This window comes from Salmo salar, chromosome ssa04 (genome assembly GCF_905237065.1).
Source record: "Salmo salar chromosome ssa04, Ssal_v3.1, whole genome shotgun sequence".
Taxonomy (NCBI): domain Eukaryota; kingdom Metazoa; phylum Chordata; class Actinopteri; order Salmoniformes; family Salmonidae; genus Salmo; species Salmo salar.
This window is the reverse complement of record NC_059445.1, coordinates 12,673,278-12,698,578: the sequence shown is the minus strand read 5'-3', so window position 1 is coordinate 12,698,578 and position 25,301 is coordinate 12,673,278. Positions and strand designations below refer to the sequence as shown.

Below are 25,301 nucleotides of genomic sequence, written 5' to 3'. Positions count from 1 at the left end.
AGGTGACTGGCCATGCCTCAGAGCCTGGCTCCTCTCAAGGTTTCCTCCTAGCCACCGTGCTTCTACATCGGCATTACTTGCTGTTTGGGGTTTGAGGCTGGGTTTCTGTATAAGCACTGTGACAACTGCTGTGTAAAAAGGGCTTCATAAATACATTTGATTTATTGACTGATCTTCCCCAAGACCATAAAGGAATCAAGCGTAGAGACACAAAACACACTTCAAGCACACACATGCTTAATCACAGTCCACACCCACAATCACGCTCCAATACTGCATACACACATGAATACCACACACCTCTGGTTTCTCAAGGGAGGGTTTGTGCGGTGGAGCACTTGTTAGTGCTAAGGCCAGCTGGTGCAGTAATGACACGCTCCACTGTGGCGTCTATGAGTCATCGGTAGACCTGATTGGTCCATGGGAATAAACAGATGCTCACCGACACACACACTGCAGATATATGAAAGCCCACACACACACACGAAGCCTGCACCCTCACACAGTGCCCCAGAGTTGGTCCCCTGTCTCTGTAGTGACCATTCACTATCCTGCTGCTGATCTCACCTGACAGACACATTGGTCATTCAGCTACAGAGACCTGTACAGACCTTCTCCTCTCCTCCTCTCTTCCACTCCTCCTCTTTTCCTCTCCTCCTCTTTTCCTCTCCTCTACTCCTCTCTTCCTCCTCCTCTCCGAGGCCTGATAAGTGCCCTAGCCCATAGGCCCCTCTTCTGTTCCTCTTTCATCCTTTCCTCTCTACTCCCCCTCTCTTCCTGAGTTACAATGACTCACATGCAAGGATCCAAAAATGTTCCCCACCCCAACACCCTTCACATTTACTCATTGACAATGGGTTTACACTGCTATAAAATGCACTTGAAATGAAATCTTGTAACTACCAATACTCCATGGGTTCATGCCCTCTTGTCCAATACCTGACCCTCTGATATATCCGAGGGGAAATGACACTATAGATCACTGATATTACCCTGACACACACCCAGTGCATTACGCTCATGTCCACAAATGACACAGACAGAGACCGCAGTACCCATCATAGTTACAGATGTAGGATTTTAATTTGATTGTCTTGTTGCATGAGAACTTTCCAGCAATGCAGAAATATAAAACATGTAGTGTATTTGAGGTTGAAAAAGGCTTCTGAAGTTCGTAATTTCCACTTTGATAAAAATGAAAAATGTATCAACCTCTGCAAAAATGTGATTCATTATAATTCACATGTCCTGTTGCTGTAGGAATATTTTCCCCGTCACAAACTGCCTTAAATTGTGTATAGCATATACAGAGCCCTCAGAAAGCAGTCACACCCCTTGACTTATTCCACATTTTGTTGTGTTACAGACAGAATTTAAAATGTATTAAATTGAGATTTGTCGTCACTGCCCTACACAAAATACCCCATAATGTCAAGGTGGAATTATGTTTTTCCAAATGTTTACAAATTAACTAAAAATGAAAAGCTAAAATGGCTTAGTCAATAACTTTTCAACCCCTTTGTTATGGCAAGCCTAAATAAGTTCAGGAGTAAAAATGTGCATAACAAGTCACATAAATGGCATGAACTCAGTCTGTGTGCAATAATAGTGTTTAACATGCTTTTTGAATGACTACCTTATCTCTGTACCCCACACATACAATTATCTGTAAGGTCCCTCAGTCGAGCAGTGAATTTAAAACACAGATTCAACCACAAAAACCAGGGAGGTTTTCAATGCCTCACAGAAATGGCACCTATTGGTAGATAGGTAAAAATAAAAAAAGCAGACATTGAACATCCCTTTGAGCATGATGAAGTCATTAACTACACTTTGGATGGTGTATCAATACGCCCAGTCACTACAAAGATACAGGCGTCCTTCCTAACTCAGTTGCCGGAGAGGAAGGAAACCGTTCAGGGATTTCAACATGAGGCCAATGGTGACTTTAAAAAAGTTCAATAGCTGCGATAGGAGAAAACTGAGGATGGATCAACAACATTGTAGTTATTCCACAATAATAACCTAAATGACAGAGTGAAAAGAAGGAAGCCCGTACGGAATACATGCATCCTGTTTGCAACAAGGCACTAAAGTAAAACTGCAAAAAATGTGGCAAAGCAATTCCCTTTTTGTCCTGAATACACAGTGTAATGTTTGAGGAAATATCCATTACAACACATTACTGAGTACCACTCTCCATATTTAAAGTCATAGTGGTGGCTGCATCACTTACATTTTAGTCATTTAGCGGACACTCTTATCCAGAGTGGAAACATTTTCATACTGGTCAGCCATGGGAATCAAACCCACAACCCTGGCATTGCAAGCACCATGCTCTACCAACTGAGCCAGACGTGACCATCATGTTATGGGTATGCTTGGAATTGTTAAACACAGGCAAAATCATAGAAGAAAATCTGGTTCAGTCTGCTTTCCACCAGACACTGGGAGATGAATTCACCTTTCAGCAGGACAATAACCTAAAACACAAGGCCAAATCTACACTGGAGTTGCTTAACAAGAAGACAATGAATGTTCCTGAGTGGCCTAGTTCCAGTTTTGACTTAAATATGCTTGAACAATCTATGGTAAGACTTGAAAGTGGTTTTCTAGCAATGATCAACAACACATTTGACAGAGCTTGAAGAATTTAGAAAATAATAAATGGGTAAATATTGTACAATCCAGATGTGTAAAGCTCTTAGAGAATTACCCAGAAAGACTCACAGCTGTATCACTGCCAATGGTGATTCTAACATTTATTGACTCAGGGCTGTGAATACTTCTATTTCTACATTTCATTTTCAACAAATGTGCTAACATTTTTTTAAACATGTTTTCACTTTGTCATTATGGGGTATTGCGTGAAGATGGGTGAGAAACAAAATCTATTTATTTCATTTTGAATTCAGGCTGGAACAAAACGTGGAATAAGTCAAGGTGTATGAATACTTTCTGAAGGCACTGTATGTACCTACAGCAATCTATAATCACCATCCATAACTCGTGTGTGTGTGTGTGTGTGTGTGTGTGTGTGTGTGTGTGTGTGTGTGTGTGTGTGTGTGTGTGTGTGTGAGAGTGTGAGGTGAATCCTATCTCTAATAGGATCCTGGTAATAAAGCTGTGTGACCTGGATGCTCCACATGTTTAAACACACAGCGAAATGTCACCATGTGCAGGTGTGCCTTACAAGCCACAGATGTAGCGCTGATGACTCCTATTGAACCCATCCTATTTGTGATGCCCCTAATACTGCCTCCATCTTGGACCAGGCCAATGCTGAACATGAAACAGCCTATCATCAACACATAACACCAATAACAATATTTAGATTTTTAGAATACCATGTGTTAAGGATCCCCTCAACTGTCTTCCTTCTGGAGGCTTCTGGAGCTTTCCCCTCCCAGTCCGTCCTCAGCCCCAGCCTGCCATCCTGTGTTTCCCAGCCGCAGTAGGTGATGCCCAGAATATGTAATATCTAACTCCTGAATAAAACATCTTTCATGGCCTGAATACTGATGTTATGGGGGGAGGGGGAGAGGGAGAGACAGAGGAGAAAGAGAGAACTGCTATATCTGCCTCCTATCAAACTGCCTAGTTTATTGTCCAGGCGTCATCACTCTCCCAGACAGGGACGGGGAAATACAAAAGCTGAGATAGGAATGAATGAGTGATGACTGGCCGTGACTGTGCTGTTAGCTCATAGAACTACTCTCCCCTGTAACACTTTCAGCCTACTATCATTATGATGAGAGAGGACAGTTTAAAAGAAGATCCTCAATGCATTGACTCTCGAGAGTCCCTTTCAATGGTCAGTCATTCACAAACACAGAAAGAACTTCAGAACGGTAGGCTAATTAGTGGAATTAGCTGTTCCCTAATCAGTGTCCATGTCACCATTCATTGTCTCTCTCTAGGCATTAGTTGCCTAGCTACGGGGCGTTCTAACCCAAGGCAAAGGGAATAGGATTATCGTGAGTGGATCTGTGGATGTCATATATTAACCTCTATAATACTGATCCAGAGTCAGCCCAGTGCACTACCTGTTCTCTGTATTTGACAAGCACAGTTCACTCAATACCCTAATGGACTGGGCCTGTATTCACAAAGCGTTTCAGAGTACGAGTGCTGATCCAGGATCTAAGCTGACTTTTGGGATGTCTCCTGGTCTGACCAACAGCGCTGTAGCTCTGCCGCTTTCCATAGGCGGATGCAGTAGACGCAGCCAATGCAAAAAAACATATCTCTAGCTAAACTGACAGATTCATTTTTATTATGTTACTTAGGATGGACTCTAGTGGGTTTTAAACAGCATGATCCTTTACACAGGTGCACATTGTGTTGGGGACAATAAAAGGCTGCTTCCAACGTTATTTTGGAGAATTTGGCAGTAGGTCCAACTGGCCTCACAACCGCAGACCCCATGTAACCACACCAGCCCAGGACCTCCACATCCGGCTTCTGCACCTGCGGCTCTTCCTCTGAAACCAGCCACCTGGACAGCTGATGAAACTGTGGGTTTGCACAACCAAAGAATTTCTGCACACAAACTGTCAGAAATGTCTCAGGGAAGCTCATCTGTGTACTCGTCAACAACCAAAGTACTTTGAGCAAATACACTCCAAGAAATGGTACTGTAAGTAAAAACACTACATCCTGAGGGAAGGAAATTGGCAGGCAAAAAAATCCAGAGGAATAGAGGTACTTTGAAGAAGAAAATAAAGCGCAGATGAAAAGGAGGCGTAAGGAATATCTTCAGGTACTGGGATGATGAGAGGGTCCAGTGTACAGCACCACTTCTGCTACACTGCAGAACTACATTTATATTGGCCAGGACTACCCTAACACACACCTACGCACCAAGGAACGAACACACACACACCCACGCACCAAGGAACGAACACACACACACACACACGCACCAAGGAACGAACACACACACACACACGCACCAAGGAGCGAACACACACACACACACGCACCAAGGAACGAACACACACACACCTACGCACCAAGGAACGAACACACACACACCTACGCACCAAGGAACGAACACACACACACACACGCACCAAGGAGCGAACACACACACACACACGCACCAAGGAACGAACACACACACACCTACGCACCAAGGAACGAACACACACACACACCTACGCACCAAGGAACGAACACACACACATTTGTCGGCTAGTACATTCTAGGACAATTCAATTGACAAATCTAGCAGTCTCCAGTCCTAACAGAATGATACCCATGCATCCTTGGGTCTTCGGGTGCTTTAGCCCAAGAGTATTCACTGAAGCTCAGTACAGGAAGTAAAGACAGTAGTGGAGATTCATAGCTACTCACCACCATCTCTCACCATAACAGTCTTTTCCCAAATCAATACAACTGCTGTAAAGGCATTTACTCCACTCATCAATAACTGAGGAATGGACTTTTACCAGTGGTGCAAATAAACAAGATTTTCCTATGAGCTCAGAAGAAAAACAAAATCAACCAGGAAATAGACCAAGATTGATGGGTGAGAAAGTGATAGTCGTTGCTTAACGTCTCATTGATGAAGCTATATTGAAGCTGGTTTCAGGAGCAAAACAGATTTCTTCATGAGGCAGTTCTAGTGTAAGACTATTAGGCAGTGTGTGTGTGTGTGTGTGTGTGTGTTAGCTTATTAGGACAGCACTGAAGTGAGAATCCAGTCAGTGAAAGATGACTATAGAGATTGTGCTGTGTGTGTAGGTACATCGGGTGTTTGGGACTTGATCCTCTCTGCTACTGTTCTCTTCTTTGTTCCCCTGCCTACAGTATTTTGGCACAAGTCCTGCCTTCCCCACCAGCTCCCTTTATTTCTCTCTCTCCATTTGTCCCCCTCCACCCCTCCTCTCTTATCTCCCAGATGGATCGGTTCTCCCCTGCACTGCAGTATACAGGACTAGCAGCAGCAGAATGAGAGGCAGACCGGATGACTCACCCTCTCCTCTCACAATCTGCGGCCCTACAGGCCCCTAGGCAGGCTGCAGCCACATCCAGGGACTCCAACGCTGCTGCTGCCCCATACACACACACAACACTACTAAATCCGCCATCACAATGGACGCACACATAAACATGTATTGACCAAGCACACAGCATACAGAACACTACTAAATCCATCACAATGGATGCACCATTCCTGAAGTAGACATATCCTAACGCCTCTCCCCACAACGCCTCTCTCTCCTCAACACAAAGACACTAACTACATCCATCCCAGAGCCACCCTGCTAAATGTTACGCATTGCTGCATTACTATGGTCAGGTGGATTATACCGTGGTCCTGAATATATACTAAATATTACACATGAAATCGCAAAAAAACATGATATCCGTTGCTTAAAAAAACGTCATGTTCTGACATTATTCCATGAGAATAAAATGCCAGAAGGTATCCAACGGCATCCTGGGAATCCACAGCTAAATCTTCCTGAGCTGAAGGGGATTCCCATGTAGTGAGTGACCCTGGTCTGCAGTGCTAGTGGCAGCCTTTGGACTGTTCTAACGATGACAGCTAATGATGCGTGTCCTCCAGACACTGTTGATGTACATGGTGTTGTACCCTCTTCCAACTCGACACAGACACAGCAAACACACACAGGCTCAATATGATTGTGTTTGTTTGTGTGTGGCCTTGCTGCAGTGACCGCTTGTTGTTACAGTGGATGGATTCTCTTCCTCTCCAATAAGCCATGGAAAGGGGATTTTCAAGTGAACAAAAGTAAAGAGCAGTCACGGATGTTTTGTCTCGCTGGCCTCTTGGAGACGGGCCCTTTATATTCTAATCAGACGGCACCAAATGTTCTGGAAACACCAGCCTGAGAGGCTGAGAGGAAGACACAACAGCTGCTACAGAATCACAATGTCAGAGACTTTATCAGTGTGCCCTTGGCTCAGGGTGGCGTCTAACTGTAACCATAACATTCAACACTGGCAGACGTTTGATACTGGCAGTTAAACAGGTCAAAGGTAGAGCATCAGTACTTTGTTACAGTAAATCAAATAGGGAAATAATCATAAAATTACATTCATCAATGCCTTTGTCATCACTCACATCTATGGTAACAGCTCTCAGATTTATCTTCTTCCTTTAAATAACCACTTTACACCAATCAGCAAACGATCAATGACACTACCAATCTTCTGATTGGCAGGGAAATGTGAGTGACAGGAGGCAGAGCAAATGACTTTAAGGGACACATGTCACAATGCGTTGTAAGTGCTGCAATAGACTATGTGCCGGGGGGCTAGGGTCAGTCTGTTATATCTGGTGGAATTCTCCTGTCTTATCTGGTGTCTTGTGTGAATTTAAGTATGATCCCTCTAACTCTCTCTCTCTCCCTCCCTTCCCAGCAGGACCGTGCTCCAGCCCACCTGCTGTTGCTCCAGTTTCAACTGTTCTGCCTGCGGCGATAGAACCCTGAACTGTTCACCGGACACGCTACCTTGTCCCGCACCTGCTGTTTTCGACTCTCTCTCTACCGCACCTGCTGTTTTCGACTCTCTCTCTACCGCACCTGCTGTTTTCGACTCTCTCTCTACCGCACCTGCTGTTTTCGACTCTCTCTCTACCGCACCTGCTGTTTTCGACTCTCTCTCTACCGCACCTGCTGTTTCTCGACTCTCTCTCTACCGCACCTGCTGTTTTCGACTCTCTCTCTACCGCACCTGCTGTTTTCGACTCTCTCTCTACCGCACCTGCTGTTTTCGACTCTCTCTCTACCGCACCTGCTGTTTTCGACTCTCTCTCTACCGCACCTGCTGTTTTCGACTCTCTCTCTACCGCACCTGCTGTTTTCGACTCTCTCTCTACCGCATCTGCTGTCTTGACCTCTGAATGCTCGGCTATGAAAAACCAACTGACATTTACTCCTGAGGTATTGACCTGTTGCACCCTGTTACAACCACTGTGATTATTATTTGACCCTGCTGGTCATCTATGAACGTTTGTACTCTTATAATCTCCACCCCGGCACAGCCAGAAGAGGACTGGCCACCCCTCAGAGCCTGGTTCCTCTCTAGGTTTCTTCCTAGGTTCCTGCCTTTCTAGGGAGTTTTTCCTAGCCACCGTGCTTCTACATCTGCATTGCTTGCTGTTTGGGGTTTTAGGCTGGGTTTCTGTACAAGCACTTTGTGACATCGACTGATGTAAAAAGGCCTTTATAAATACATTTGATTGATTGAAGTATATGACTTGGTTATTAAAGATTAGAGCAGAGGTAATCTTAAGTGTACAAAGCCATGCAAGACCGAAAGGTTTTAAAAATGCTGCACACACTTCAGAAAGAGAGAGAGAGAGATAGAGAGAGGAGGCAGAGAGAGAGAGAGAGAGAGAGAGAGAAAGGAGGCAGAGAGAGAGAGAGAGAGACAGACTTCTCTTCTAATAGACTACTGTCCATCTCTAATTAGGAGAACCCCGCCTAGTTGGGACCGACTTATTATTTTCTGCCTGAAGGGGGAACTACTGTACAACACAAAAGAGACAGAGAAGAAGAAGTAGGAAAGAACCGCCTCGGCAGTTTCTCAATTCCTCTTGCACATAACCTTGCCTCATGTGTGTTCATGCTGTTGTGATACCATATCTGCGTGATGATAACAGCTCTAGTCTAGAAGAGATAGTATTCAGTTACAGCTCTACCCACGCTGGACTGATATAGATAAGAGGTTGAATGCACCTCCACGTATTATGTAGAGATGGCTCCGTCTCGGTCACACACACACCTTTCCAAAACAAAAACCCCCACACGTTGCTTCATGCTGGTAGCACAGCTGTTGCCGACAAAGCAGAGCAATGGAAACCCTGTTCTCCACCCTAGGATAAACACTGCCATGTTTTTCACCTGTCCTTCATTTGGAGATGTGGAGTCATTTTGATGATGGCCTTATTACTATCAATCTCTCTACTCATCATCATCTTGAAGTTGTCGTCTATGCTATTCGGATAACTACCAGGTGATGGGGGAGCATAGAAATAGAACCGGTCATAGAATTCATATCTGTCGTTACATTTCTATGTGGAGAAACATGTCTGATGTCTTCCATTGACCTGGTTTAGTAGCTCTTAGTGCCACCTGAAATCTAATGAGAAACTGCAGCATCATATCTCAGGAATACACACACACACACACACACACACACACACACACACACACACACACACACACACAGTCTTGCTGCAGTCTATCTGTACCACAGTAGCTCTCAGAAGAAGAAAGCACATGAGGCCTGAATCATTTATCAGACACAGCAGTGGAGGGAAAAAACGCTGCTTCATTAAGAAGAGTGACTTCACACACAGCGTTCACAACGCTCCACTTTAACCCCTATTGAACAGAGTTATTTTACTCCATGTTATTTTACTCCTGTTCTCACCCATGTAGCTTAGCCAACCATATTAGCCAATGGAATACCGTGCCATGTAATAGTGCATAAGAAGATTACAGTAGCCATATCGCTTAGAATCACCAACGTCGACAGCATTAAAATCAACTAAATGTGTCAGAGGCATGACTTTCCCTTCTAACATTTATCTAGAACATCCATCTCTGTACAGCCAAACTCCGCACAGACAAAGACCCTGCAGACATTTTCTTAAGCTCCCCATCTCCTCTCCTCCTTCCCCCCGTCTCTCTCTCCCTCCCCCAGCAGTAGATGTTTTTGAAGGTATTTTTAGTTACCTGTTGGCAGACTATTAGTCTGGCTAAGACCTAACTCTCGAAGTCCTCCTTCAGAGGTCAGAGCTTGGAGTGGCTCTTTGATGTTGTCAGCACAATGTGTTTATAATGAAGGGGTCTGTGATTTTACTGGTTGGTTCTCCTCCGTGTCTTTCTCACTTATGGACAACCACACAGGCCCCGAGCTCCGCCCCCTTCCATTACTACTGTTGGATTTTCATATGCATACATTTGAGAGAACCAATCAAACCCATCACTCAAATTCTGTGCGAAAATTGCATTAACAAACGGCCTCTAAACCAGTGTGTCACAGCTCTCCCCGTGCTGTGATTCACGTGGATCACGTCAGCCAGGCTAGCAGACTAGTACCATTAGATGCAATGTACTACGGAGCTTCCCTGGGCTAAAAACAGAACATGTCACCAGCAATGTTCTGAGGAGGGCATGTTCTGGTGAAGAAGAGGGGTTCCCCTTGGCTAGCATAACAGAACATGGGCTAGAGCAGGGCTTCCCAAACTTTTTCACTCGGGGCTCCCCTTGCAGCATTGGGGAACAGCCAGCATGCGCCACGTCTATTTCTATGGGTACAAGCACTGTTCATGACACAAACTGTTCACACTCCTCTTGGTGGTGGAGAGAATTTTGCAAGTTTTCTAACCCTAACCCTAACATTAGCCTAGTTCATGTGTTTGCTCCATAACAAACGTTAGCCTAGTTCATGTGTTTGCTCCACAACAAACGTTAGCCTAGTTCATGTGTTTGCTCCACAACAAACGTTAGCCTAGTTCATGTGTTTGCTCCACAACAAACGTTAGCCTAGTTCATGTGTTTGCTCCACAACAAACGTTAGCCTAGTTCATGTGTTTGCTCCACAACAAACGTTAGCCTAGTTCATGTGTTTGCTCCATAACAAACGTTAGCCTAGTTCATGTGTTTGCTCCATAACAAACATTAGCCTAGTTCATGTATTTGCTCCACAACAAACGTTACCCTAGTGTCATGCCCTGACCTTAGAGAGCCTTTTTATTTCTCTATTTGGTTAGGTCAGGGTGTGATTTGGGTGGGCATTCTAGTTTTTCTATTTCTTTGTTTGCCGGGTATGGTTCCCAATCAGAGGCAGCTGTCTATCGTTCTCTCTAATTGGGGATCATACTTAGGCAGCCTTTTCCCACCTTAGTTTGTGGGATCTTGTTTTTGCATAGTTGCTGTGTAGCCTGCAGAACTTTACGTTTGTTTTGTTGGTGTTCATTTTAAATAAAAGTAAAATGTTCGCCTACCACGCTGCACCTTGGTCCAATCTTTACGACGAGCGTAACACCTAGTTCATGTGTTTGCCCCACAACAAACATTAGCCTAGTTCGTGTGTTTTCCACACAACAAACGTTAGCCTAGGTCATGTGTTTGCTCCACATCAAACGTTAGCCTAGTTCATGTGTTTGCCCCACAACAAACATTAGCCTAGTTCGTGTGTTTTCCACACAACAAACGTTAGCCTAGTTCATGTGTTTGCCCCACAACAAACGTTAGCCTAGTTCATGTGTTTGCCCCACAACAAACATTAGCCTAGTTCATGTGTTTGCCCCACAACAAACATTAGCCTAGGTCATGTGTTTGCCCCACAACAAACATTAGCCTAGATCGTGTGTTTGCCACACAACAAACATTAGCCTAGTTCGTGTGTTTGCCCCACAACAAACATTAGCCTAGTTCATGTGTTTGCCCCACAACAAACATTAGCCTAGTTCATGTGTTTGCCCCACAACAAACATTAGCCTAGTTCATGTGTTTGCCCCACAACAAACATTAGCCTGGTTCATGTGTTTGCCCCACAACAAACGTTAGCCTCGTTCATGTGTTTGCCCCACAACAAACGTTAGCCTAGTTTATGTGTTTGCCCCACAACAAACGTTAGCCTAGTTCATGTGGGTAGCTGTGGATCAGCAATAGTCTATGACGTGTGAGAGTCAATCATGCCATGGCTAACATTCAGTATGGGGCCTTTCATCCTACCATGGGAATATAAGGCTGGCATTTGGAGAGCATCTGTTCTCCTCCACACTAACTGATCCTTCTGACTCATAGCTCTCTTTCTCTGTCCCTCTCTTCATTTCCTTCTTTCTCTTTCACTAAGGGCAAAGTTGACGGATGGCGTAACACACACACTTTCCTGTATAAATACTTTAAATAAGACAACCAATTTGGAGAAAAACATCCTAGGCGTGAATCATCCTAATTGCTGCCTTACATCCAAAGATGTAATGCAGCCATGTTTCCCAGTGAGCCAGAGAGACTATTTCTTATTGCACCTTATTAAAAACTTCTCTAGAAAAATGTCTCATTGCAAATTATAGGAAGAGATCATGGATGGATTCATGTCCAGTGAAGGAATGGAGGGAGACTTGGTTGCTTTAACCTTCATGCCCTGTGCTTCTCTCTCCTCTCTCACCAGTATTCAATGGACTGCATTGCAGTTGCCCTTGTACAGTGTGTGAGAGAGAGATTGCGTAAGAGGGTGAACTGTGTGTGTGTGTGTACACAAGTGTTTAAGTGTGTTTACTAAATCCCTCAGTGAAACCAGCAGCTTTTTATGGCCAGTTGTTCCCCACAGAGCCCTGGCCCATAAAGCCTGAGTGAAGAAGGGATAATGCACAGCGTGCAGGAGGGAAATGGAACATAAAATATACACCGCAAAGCATCTGCTACATAATCACACAGGCAAGGCAGGGTCTGATGGGTAATTATCCATTAGCATTAGCTCTGGTCAATGTCGGGTCAGTTAACATTCCCGGGACATCCAGTACAATAATGTTCTGGATCATTGCAGCTGTTAGAACTGATTTCAGATCAGGTCACAGGACCTTAACCACTATGAGCCAAGCCACAAAAGGTGACCCTGGATTAGATGTAAACCTTTTAGAGATTGGTGCTTTGTCTTGTAACCAGAACGACCACATATTAAAAACATCTACCAAATCAAATGACATCTTATTGGTCACATACACATGGTTAGCAGATGTTAATGTGAGTGTAGCGAAATGCTTCTAGTTCTGACAGTGCAGTAATAACTAAGTAATCTAACAATTCCACAACAACTACCTAATACACACAAACCTAAAGGGGTGAATGAGAATATTTACATATAAATATATGGATGAGCAGCATAGGCAAGGTGCAATAGATGGTATAAAATACAGTTAATACATATGATATGAGTAATGTAAGATATGTAAACATTATTAAAGTGGCATTATTTAAAGTGCATTGTATAAAGTGACTAGTGATTAATTTATTAAAGTGGCCAGGGATTGGGTCTCAATGTAGGCAGCAGCCTCTCTGTGTTAGTGATGGCCGTTTAGCAGTCTGATGGCCTTGAGATAGAAGCTGTTTTTCATTCTCTCGGCCCCAGCTTTGATGCACCTGTACTGACCTCGCCTTCTGGATGATAGAGGTGTGAACAGGCAGTGGCTCGGGTGGTTGTTGTCCTTGATCTTTTTGGCCTTCCTGTGACATCGGGTGGTGTACGTGTCCTGGAGGGCAGGTAGTTTGCACCCGGTGATGCGTTGTGCAGACCACACCACCCTCTGGAGAGCTTTACGGTTGAGGACGGAGCAGTTGCCGTACCAGGCTGTGATACAGCCCGACAGGATGTTCTTGATTGTGCATCTGTAAAAGTTTGTCAGGGTTTTGGGTGACAAGCCACATTTCTTCAGCTTCCTGAGGTTGAAGAAGCGTTGTTGCGCTGTTGCGTCTTCTTCACCACGCTGTCTGTGTGGGTGGACCATTTCAGTTTGTCTGTGATGTGTACGTCAAGGAACTTAAAACTTTCCACCTTCTCCACTGCTGTCCCTTTGATGTGGATAGGGGGCTGCTCCCTCTGCTGTTTCCTGAAGTCCACGATCATCTCCTTTGTTTTGTTGACGTTGAGTGAGAGGTTGTTTTCCTGACACCACACTCCGAGGGCCCTCACCTCCTCCCTGTAGGCCGTCTCGTCGTTGTTGGTAATCAAGCCCACTGCTGTTGTGTCGTGTGCAAACTTGATGATTGAGTTGGAGGCGTGCATGGTCACGCAGTCGTGGGTGAACAGGGAGGGGGGCTGAGCACGCACCCCTGTGGGGTCCCAGTGTTGAGGGTCAGCCAAGTGGAGACCCCACCCCCCTCCTTAGGCCTGTTCATCAACCCATCTTCCCCACTGATCTCCTCTGTCAGGGGACAGGCATAACATTTGGAGCCCTGCTGTCACTGCATGGGAGACTGAGTGCAGCATGTGTGTGTGTGTGTGTGTGTGTGTGTGTGTGTGTAAAGGCAGATAGCAGGAGAGAGCTCCTACTATACCACCTGGGGTTTATACACTCATATAGGCCCTCTGCTGTAGGGACCAACGATGTATGACTACATCTGTATGTCTATGGTGAACACACACACACACACACACACACACACACACACACACACACAGTCTGGGTGCTCCAAGGTCAAAGCTAAAGGGAGAGATAAGGTTTCCCACTGTGACAGTGACAGACGGTTCCCTCCTTCAGGTGACTGACCACAACTACATCACTATTCTACCCAGACATGGCTTGGCTACTTCTACCACAAAACCATGACGAGGATATTTGTACATCTCACTGTTTCTCAAAGTAGTCGTACATATACTCTGACAGGTAGAAACTGCCTTATAATACATTAGAAACCATTAACTTGCATCCTTCACTGGTAAAACATTGCATGTGGTGTAACAGTTATGGGACACAATGTTCAAAGTGTATTGAACATGAACCGAATGTTGAGATCAAAGCAGCTGACATTCAATGACCTGTTACTGCGCATTTGACAGTATTTGGGATTATTAATTGACTGTATGATTTAGAGGTCGACCGATTAATCAGAATGGCCGATTAATTAGGGCCGATTTCAAGTTTTCATAACAATCGGAAATCGGTATTTTTGGACGCCGATTTGGCCGTTTTTTTTTTTTTTTTACCTTTATTTAACTAGGCAAGTCAGTTAAGAACAAATTCTTATTTTCAATGACGGCCTAGGAGCGGTGGGTTAACTGCCTTGTTCAGGGGCAGAACGATAGATTTTTACCTTGTCAGCTCAGGGATTCAATCTTGCAACCTTATGGTTAACTAATCCAACGCTCTAACCACCTGCTTTACATTGCACTCCACGAGGTTACGCGAATGCAGTAAGAAGCTAAGGTGCTAGCTAGCATTAAACTTATCTTATACAAAACAATCAATCAATCATGATCACTAGTTAACTACACATGGTTGATGATATTACTAGTTTATCTAGCCTGCCCTGCGTTGCATATAATCGCTTAGGTACACGTTGCTCCAACCATAAACATCAATGCCTTTCTTAAAATCAATACACAAGTATATCTTTTTAAACCTGCATATTTAGTTAATATTGCCTGCTAACATGAATTTCTTTTAACTAGGGAAAATGTGTCAATTCTCTTGCAAACAGAGTCAGGGTATATGCAGCAGTTTGGGCCGCCTGGCTTGTTGCGAACTGTGAAGACTATTTCTTCCTAACAAAGACAGCTGACTTCGCCAAACGGGGATGATTTAACAAAAGCGCATTTGCGAAAAAAGCACAATCGTTGCACGACTGTACCTAACCATAAACATCAATGCCTTTCTTAAAATCAATACACAGAAGTATATCTTTTTAAACCTGCATATTTAGCTAAAAGAAATCCAGGTTAGCAGGCAATATTAACCAGGTGAAATTGCACGCAGTCAGGGTATATGCAACAGTTTGGGCCGCCTGGCTCGTTGCGAACTAATTTGCCAGAATTTTACGTAATTATGACATAACACTGAAGGTTGTGGAATGTAACAGGAATAACGTTTTGTTTTCGAGATGATAGTTTCCGGATTCGACCATATTAATGACCTAAGGCTCGTATTTCTGTGTGTTATTATGTTATAATTAAGTCTATGATTTGATAGAGCTGTCTGACTGAGCAGTGGTAGGCAACAGCAGGCTCGTAAGCATTCATTCAAAATAGCACTTTCGTGCGTTTTGCCAGCAGCCCTTCGCAATGCATTGCGCTGTTTATGACTTCAATCCTATCAACTCCCGAGATTAGGCTGGTGTAACCGATGTGAAATGGCTAGCTAGTTAGCCGGGTGCACGCTAATAGCGTTTCAAACGTCACTCGCTCTGAGACTTGGAGTAGTTGTTTTCCCTCCTCTGCATGGGTAACGCTGCTTTGAGGGTGGCTGTTGTCGATGTGTTCCTGGTTCGAGCCCAGGTAGGAGCGAGGAGAGGGACAGAAGCTATACTGTTACACTGGCAATACTAAAGTGCCTATAAGAACATCCAATAGTCAAAGGTATTTGAAATACAAATCGTATGGAGAGAAATAGTCCTATAATAACTACAACCTAAAACATCTTACCTGGGAATATTGAAGACTCATGTTAAAAGGAACCACCAGCTTTCATATGTTCTCATGTTCTGAGCAAGGAACTTAAACGGTAGCTTTTTTTACATGGCACATATTGCACTTTTACTTTCTTCTCCAACACTTTGTTTTTGCATTATTTAAACCAAATTGAACATGTTTCATTATTTATTTGAGGCTAAATTGATTTTATTTATGTATTATATTAAGTTAAAATAAGTGTTCATTCAGTATTGTTGTAATTGTATTTATTACAAATAAAAATAAAATCGGCCGATTAATCGGTATCGGCTTTTCTGGCCCTCCAATAATCGGCACCGGCGTTGAAAAATCATAATCGGTCGACCTCTATGATTCAGTCATTGTCTCTTAACAAGTGACTGCACATACAAATATAGCTGGATGACTGTCAGCTGATGACTAATGTCATGGGGTGTGTGTGTGTGTGTGTGTAGTGTACTAAACCAGTGTGAGAGAGGACAGAGGCCTTGTTTAGACTTGACAGTTCATGCCATTTTAGTATTCTGATCACAGAGTTCTGATCATGGAGTTCCGAACGTGTCAGGCATCTACATGAAACATGTCTACCGTGTCCACAGTGTGTCTGGATTCCCTTTTTCAGCGCTATATTCAAATGCCAGTATTCTAACTACCGTAGCTAACTAGCCAGCTAACCTTTGTAGCTAGCCCGCAAGCTAGCAAACAACACTACAGGGATTGCAAACAGGTTAGCATATCTTCCAAACAAAAAATAGTTTTTCTAAATATTAGCAAGCTGGCTAGTATTTATAAGGCCAGCAAACATGTTCCTCACACATTAGGAACATATTTCCTCCAATGTTATAATGAAAAGGTGCCTCTCGGTCCCAAAACACTTGTGGTAGGAGCGCTGATGACGTCGCCCGCTGTATGCACTTCGGTGGCCTGACTTCATCCAGACTGAGGAGAAATCCACACACAATGCAGCTCTGACCACCTCCTGAAGTGGTCAGACAGACCTGAACACAATCACACCACAAAGCCACTTTTGTGCATCTAGGCACGTCTTTTCAATGCGATCTTCGTATTCTGATAGCAGAAGTCACATGTAAGTGTCAAGTGTAGACATGGCCAGAGTGACAGGGTGACTCAGCCCAGAGCTGATTGATGCTGAGAGCGCATGTCACCGTGCATGCCAACGCACACCACGCAAACTCTCCAGGGAGGTTAAACCCAGCTTGAATATAAAATGTAAGCCCTTCAGTTAGAGACACTCAGGGCTAGTGTAGAACACGTCTTTGGACATCAATTAGGCTGGACTGAACCATGGTGAGCAGGGCGTTTTTGGGGACTGGCCAATGGGGCACACAGACAGTTAACAATGGTGTCTTAGATGGTCCAAAGTGATTAAAACAGCATTACCTATAGTGTATTTTTAAACCAGTAAAAACACTAAACAGAGATCGGGATGGCCCTAAACCATATTGCAGTGTGTAGATGCGTCCATCATTTTCAACCACCTGGATCAATTTGTAAGTCGCTCTGGATAAGAGCGTCTGCTTAATGACGTAAATGTAAATGTAAAATGATGCATTACAATTATACATAAAATACGGATCATTTCACACATTGTACAGATTTATGATATCGGTTATCTGCATCAGCCAGGGGCGGAAATCCCGGGGGGGACACGACCCCCCCATCCTGGGAAAAATATGATTTGTCCCCTCCAATATATCACTGAAACATAACTATGTAATTTAAATAATATGAATAATACGCAATGAAAGCAATTGTGCTGATTATAGACACTTAATAGCTCGTTTTTAAGTTTCAAAAGATTGCGACCCCCCCACCCTTTGCCTCACAATGGTTTTATCCACTGCCAGTTCCTTAGCTTGCGAGGTAACGTAGAGGTCGTATCTACTGTCTGAAAGGCACTCAATGCACGTAACTGACGTGAGGTTAATCCAGTCAATCGTGCACACACACTAGCTGAATATGCAGAGCTAGCGCGCAAATATTAACTATTAAGCTAGCTAGTACCTATTCCATTTATGTGGCGTCGTCAAAGATGGAATCTTTGCTATCGTCAATTTATTCCAAGATCAGCATGCATGTAAGTTAGTGCTTCAAAGTCCCTGTGATAACGTTAGCGATAAACTGAACAGAACTACACTCTCTTCTACCATTGTTTTAAATATATTTAATGGTCTCGTTGCAAAAGCTAAATTGTCGCAAGGGAACTTTTATTTATATATTTTATTTCACCTTTATTTAACCCGGGTAGCAAAGATTATAGAAAACACCACTGAATTGGTGCTCGCTAGCTTTGCAAATTCAGCTATTGTTAGAAGCCAGCCAATATGAAACAAACGATTAAAATTACAAAAGGTTGCAGCATATGTTGTGTAAATGGTGAACTCATACAGCTGTCAACTCTTGTCATTGCAATACGTTTCACATTTGCTAGCTACCTTTTAGATCGAAGCCCATATAGAATGATAGAAGATAAGATGATAGAAGCCCATCTCCTACTGTAAATAACCTACATACTGTGTGTGTGTAGCCAACCAGGTAGAAAAATGGCAGAAAAAAGACGGACCAGAGTATTTTTCAGTACACCAAAACGCAAAGTAAGAACCCTAGTAGCCTAATATCTCAAAGACTAGTTGATAAAATGTTCATAAGAAAGAAATGAAATTCTAATGGAAATGTTTCACAATGATGTCATTAGGCAGAGCAGGCAACAGATGGCACACAGACAGCAGAGTTGGGGACAGATATGCAGGGACAGACTGGCAGAGACAGGGAGTCTCAGGTAAGTTTGTTGAGTCTTTGTTTGGCAACATTATGAAAGGTTCTCAATTTTTTTTACTTGTAAAATAGGAACATAATTGGAAAATGCCATGGATACCCCCCACTCTCAACTTAAACTGGTGACTGAACTAAGATTTGTTAAAGGCAATGTTATTGCTGTTGTGATTAGTTGTGTAGTTTTGGGTACCGGTAGTTAGGAGTACGGCAAACACCTTATTTCTTTGGTTCCTCAATATACATTTACCATATTAAACGTAGGCTATGTGTTACAGCACTACTTTTGGTGTCCCCCTCAGGAATTGCTCTTGAGAAAATGTAATGTAATTGTCCCCTCCAAAGTTGATATCAGATTTTCGCCCCTGGCATCAGCAGCAAGTTGGAGAAAGCTCCCCGGGAGGAATTAGATTCAGTAGGCCTAACTCTAGAGAGTTTGTCAGGACAGTTAGAGGCCGGTCGTGAGATGCCCGGTTTTAGAGGGCGGCGAGGTCAACCTGCGCAACCGTTATGGGAGGATTTCAACCAGGACGCACTTAACGGTTACATAACAGCGCTTTAATAATGCACTAATAAGGGTCATTATGAACATTCATTACAGTTCATGAGGAAATACAGCAGCATGGTGAGGGGCATTCCAGTTTAAGTCCTGCATTTACCCTTATGATAAAAAAAGATAACATTATTCGTTGTTCCAAGCTGGAGTTTTTCCCCGGTACAGGCGGAACGTCATGTGAAGTGGAGAAGGTGTACCCATCACATTTTCAGACCATCTGTCCTGTACCGACGGTCTGTGATGTAGACCAACGGTCAGTGCTATCCGGTATCCTTGGGACGTCCCTACACTAAACCCTAATCTTAACCTAAACCATTTAAAACATGTCATTTTCCAATCCGCTAGGGACATCCCAAGGATCCCGGATAGCACGGACCATAGAGCAAAGGATTATCGTGAAAACAATTCCCATTTTGTTCTTTTGACCGGAAATCACTCTCTGCATAGAATGTCAAATGTTAATTTATCACTCTCACTGCACGTTTCAGAGGGATAAGAAAGAAGCGGCCCGTGGCGCATTGCTGCGTCGCGCCAGTCCTTTTAATGTCATTCATTAGGGGATTCGAGCGCCATTGAAGGTATACAGTTGGGGTAGGAAGATCAAATTCCTCACAATAATCCGTGCTAGCCATGACGCAACCACGAATATGCTACAAACGGTCTACCGTGGAAAAACGCTGCGCATAACTAATGAGTCAGATACCGTTATGTTATCCTTTCAACGCCACCCTCACACAGCATTAACCAGCAATCACGAAAGCCCTTGACATTCTCAATGCATCTACACGATTAGGCTGCTATATCCAAAAGGCACGACTATGTCCTGTATTATTTGAATTAGCAATGCGGCTTACCTGAGTAGCTTTGTGGAACTGTTTCTTAAACCCTGCTACAGACATGGCTCCTGCTGCTGCTTTACACGACGATTCTAGATTGATTACGAGCTGATGTGGGATTATTTTGCAGGAATCTCGGCTCCTAATTGCGTGGGATGATATTGCTTCCGAGGAAAACCCCTCTGTATTGCTCTTAACTACTGGGAATCTCCTTTGAGCGGGGGCCGTGATCAGTGATCAGCATAGTCTACCGAATGTCAAACCCACATGTACAACACGCCAGTGACGTCAGTGCTCCGAAACCAGGCTCGTTTTTAAAGCAGCAGCGTAGGCTACAAGAGCTGGCCAGTCTATCTACCACTGCACGACAAGGCATGTTAAAACGGGCACACGCTGTAATCACGCCATTTTAAATGAGGAGAGTGTGGCGAATAAGGGGATATACGCGCTAAATCGGGACGTGACATGGCAGACAAGTATGAAAAAGCAAATTGACACAAAGGGAATTACATCACTTGAAGCTAGAATCAAGAATCGGCCTTTCATTCCTATTTTAATAGCCTACGAAATCCAAAAAGAACAATGTGCATTACAACCTTGTCAAGACATTGACATACACCACAGATTAAAAAGGCATGTAGCCTATCAGACATTGTATCCGCGGTAGCTATGAGTTGGGAGTTTCAGCACCACGTACTTAGCGGTTCTAGCACCATGGACAGCGACCAACATGGGCGCTCTAGCAGGAACGTTTGGGGACACAGAGCTAAAGGTCCTTTCCTAGTTAACACATTAAATAGATTCGACACTTATGACTACAATCCAACTGAAGTCTTAAAGGTCAAGATTAAGAACAACAATGAATACACACAAAATATACATGAGCTCAAAAAGTTGAGCCTATTCAATCTAAACTTAATTCCAATAATTATACGACTAAAACGTCAAATGTGTTCACACATATTGAATAGCCTAATACACCTAGCCTACACACCATCCGGCCATCACATTATTCTTGGCTGCAAACTATCAAAAAGTAGCCTAGCTATGGTCCTTAAATGAACACTGAGCTGAAGAAGCTTCACATTTTTACAGCTCAGCCCTTCGGCGCCAGATGGCAGGCCGATAGTTGCATTTTGGCAACCAGTTTGCGATGCATCCAATATGGACAATATCACAGCCCTGGAAGAGGGCCCAAGCTAACTGTTGATATCTAGCTATAAAATCACACGCTGTGCAGCTGGAGGCTCTGTGATAGGTAACTTATGAAATAGATATTGGTGGAAATGAAAGACTTGGCTTATATGCCTGCCCTGGAAATGAGTAGCCTTCATTCTTGTGTAACTATATAACGTCAGTTCAATTTACTAATTGCTTTCTTCCCACTGTTCATTGACTATCTCTAATACAGAACTCAAGTAGCTCTATGGTTGTTGGTGAACAGCCTCAATGTGCATCAATAACATTCTATTACTGATTAATTGCTCATTTTTGCAAGCTGAAGCCATATTATGCATTATCTGGGTCGGTGGTGGGAGGTCTAGGCCTAGGATATGATCGCAGTGTGTGTGTGTGTGTGTGTGTGGTGTGAGAGAGAGAGAGAGAGAGAGAGAGAGAGAGAGAGAGAGAGAGAGAGAGAGAGAGAGAGAGAGAGAGAGAGAGAGAGAGAGAGAGAGAGAGAGTCATATTGAGTGTGATAAACACTATTACTCACACATATGGTTAACACTAATAAACAACATGGGGTATGATTCATGGTGATACGTGTGAATAATGCAGAAGCAGGTAATTAGTCGCATGGAGGCGGCGGTGTGACTCAAATCAATTTCATTCGTCCAACAAATGTGAACACAACATTCGACTCGCCTGTAGGCTTAGGCCCAAACCGGCATACAAAGTAGTTTGTCAATGCCAGTACAGGCGGGCCAGTCTTTCCTATGGGAAATAGCGCCATCATGTGGACAACAACCCAAAGTGCATCTATTAAAAAAACATGACTGTCTGGCACTATGTATTTCTTTCAGAACTACTGTATAACACTGTATTGCCGCCACCTTGTGGTCAAACGGTATACACAGCACGTAAGGCCCAAACGCTAAAATACATGTCTGCCTGAATGATAAAGTACATTGTCTTGGTGCCACCTTGTGGTCAAATGGTAGCCATACATATAATAATAAGGTGCACAGCGAATGAACAATGGACAGAAGAAGCATCTACGCTCTAATTAACATGCCACTGGGGCAGTGGCGATTTTAGCATGTAAATCTTGGTGGGGCAAACTCAACATATATTTTTTAGACGTATGCCAGCAAAGCCACTATACAACACTAAACAATACATTAATGGTGACAAACGGTGCCCACAAACTGTTAAGGCCAACATAAATCTGTCCCAACAGCAGAGCTTTCTTTTCAGGACAATGGAGTGAATCCTTACCACACTACACCTGGCTATCAATGGAGCCTTGTCTGTCAGCGAAACAATTCATTCAGCCTGATTTACTGGCTTAAAAGAAATATATACATAACTGACATGGCTGACTTGCTTAAACAAATGTGGTTTCTACTGACAATTGAGATGTACAAACTATGGCATAAGGGAACAATGAGCGGATAAGAGGCAATCTGTAATTTCGATTAAGACATTAATGAGTGAGCTAAGACGGACGTAGTCAATATAACTATTTGTTCAGCACTTTTGAAATGTACAGTGCCAGAATTCAGAACATGGGCCGTTCTTACAGTATTCTCCCTATACACCAAGTCAGAACCGTATGATAAATAAAGGGGGCATAATAAGGAGACAATGAAAGCTCTTACAATATTCAATGATGACATTTCTCTAAAACAGGCTATAGGCTACATGTGCACCACCAAGTCAGAACAGTAGGCTAAGTTATGAGGGGGAAAGGGACCAAATGACTAGGGTGAGGCACATGGGCTACAGACAGCTTACTACACAACATACACTTAGTATTACTTTCTTAGCCTCAGTATACATATTTCCCTGGCATATTACATACTTTATGCAGCAGCATACAATACATTTTTGGACTCGTTGTGCTGTGCTAACTTGAACAGGAAGGTGGCGCGGTGGTCCTTCTTGTGGGAAAATTTGGCAGTCTGGCATTCTATGGATTTATGGTGCTTTCAAGACTACTGGGAACTCAGAAAAAAACAAGGTCGACTCATGACGTCAATTATCTTCAGGTCGGAGTTCTAGAAAGAGGCTAAGTTCCCGACTTGAAATTCCGAGTTGGATGACTGTTCAAAAGTTATTTTCCCAGTCAGAGCTAATTTTTTTCCTGAGTTCCCAGTTGTCTTGAACTCACTGAAGTTTGAGATTTCCCAGTTCCGAGTTTCCAGTTGTTTTGAACGGGGCATGATGGATTGACAGCATGGCCAATGTATTCAACCTTTTCTGGCCCATGGTGTTGCATGTGAATGTTTATCCTTTTAATCTTGGAAAAGAGACCCTTAAACCCAGACTTGGACCACATACCCTCCACCCAATAGCAGGGAGGGGAAGCAATGCTTGCAGTTAGCCACTGATTCCTTCCAAACCACTCATTGTTGAATTTGCGATTTCCAACTTGTGTAGTGTTTATGTCCAATGGCCGATGAGCACCGATACATTTTATCTACAATTTCTCTTCATATGACAAGGATTGAAAATCATTTGCCAGTAGATTGTTGACATGATTCATGATGATGACTGTTAGCTAAGACTTTGAAAGTAAGATGTTGACATGATCAGTCCAAAGAAAGCTACTGTAGATATAACGTGATTTTATCTGTGGCCAATGACCTTGAGCATTCTTGGATTGGTGCTTCTAATATAAATCTATGGCAGCACCCAAGGGGGTTTTAACTTTCTAGCTCTCCCTGTAGACTGAGGTTGCGGTGACGTAGTGTTCCCATGAGTGACAGAACACTGAGCCAATCACGGCGCAATCAGAGAATATTACCAACCCCTACACTCTGTATTTTGCGCTGGCTGCCCCACCGCCACAGAAAGCACTGAGCTAGGCTGAAACACCTGCATTTTGGAGCTGCCTTACTCAAGAAAGCAAAAAAGAGACCATGTTTGTATGCGGATTTATTAACTTAAATTATATATTTTAAATTGTTTGCAAACTGATATGTGACACGTATTAATGCCAAAATAACATGCAAAACAAGCAAAAAAATAAATATAAGAATAAATATATATATATTTTTTTTAGCTAAACGTGTGGGGCTCAAAACAGGTGGGGCTCTGCCCTGAACGACGGGTCGCCACTGCACTGGAGTATAAATTCAGATCCAGTCAAAGTAGTTACTAATCCTTCAATAGAAAAGCATACTATACATCACTACATTACAGCTGAAAATGACATCATAGAACTAAACAATAGCTAAAAGAGAGACAGTATCAGTGATATATCAACCTCATCTGTCAGCAACCTGAATGCAGTTGTCCTGAATGAGTAGTACTGGTCAGTGGCTTCAGCTCTGATAAAGTGCTGTATCCCACGGCCGAGTGAGCAGTGTGTGTGTGTGTGTGTCTCCCAGACCTCCAGTGGAGGTCTCTTTCCGTTTGTCATCTCGAGCCCATAAATCTTACCTGCACCATGGAGACAGATGGAGAGAGGCCAGGCCAAAGTGAAAAGGTAGATAATTTCTTCTCTCCACACAACTGACCAATTGCAGTGGCTATAACTCTATCATCTAAGGGAGGAAAAGGTAGAAATAAACGACAGAGACAAAATCTCCTTTAATAACAAGAGGGACCAGCTGTGGGTGTGTTTTGTCTGTACGGAGCAGTGATCAGCAGTCACACTCACCTTATCGGAAAAAAACTGCCAACACACCACTTAGAGAGGTTATACCACTCTAAGAGGTTAATCATTGCACACATTGTTCCACCCCTCTCAAACATGCTGATGTACCTTGGTCAAGACAAGAGGGTGTGGTTTATCATGAGCCTACAAATCT

General features: G+C 43.4%; 1 protein-coding gene across 10 annotated transcripts in view; it reads right to left on the bottom strand.

Annotated features, from left to right (window-relative positions):
- LOC106610295 (endophilin-A1) overlaps positions 1 to 25,052 on the bottom strand; it is a 66,985-nt gene extending 41,933 nt beyond the window's left edge. For 5 of the 10 annotated variants that reach the window (XM_045716504.1, XM_045716506.1, XM_045716507.1 and 2 more), the window contains exon 1: positions 20,341 to 20,636. In XM_045716504.1, coding sequence (XP_045572460.1) covers positions 20,341 to 20,385 — 45 coding nt within the window. In that variant the 5' untranslated portion in view covers positions 20,386 to 20,636. Of the gene's footprint in view, positions 1 to 20,340; positions 20,639 to 24,930 lie in introns of those variants that run through there. The other 5 variants (XM_045716505.1, XM_014209573.2, XM_045716508.1 and 2 more) reach the window with 3 other exon arrangements.
- Positions 25,053 to 25,301: the final 249 nt, after the last annotated feature.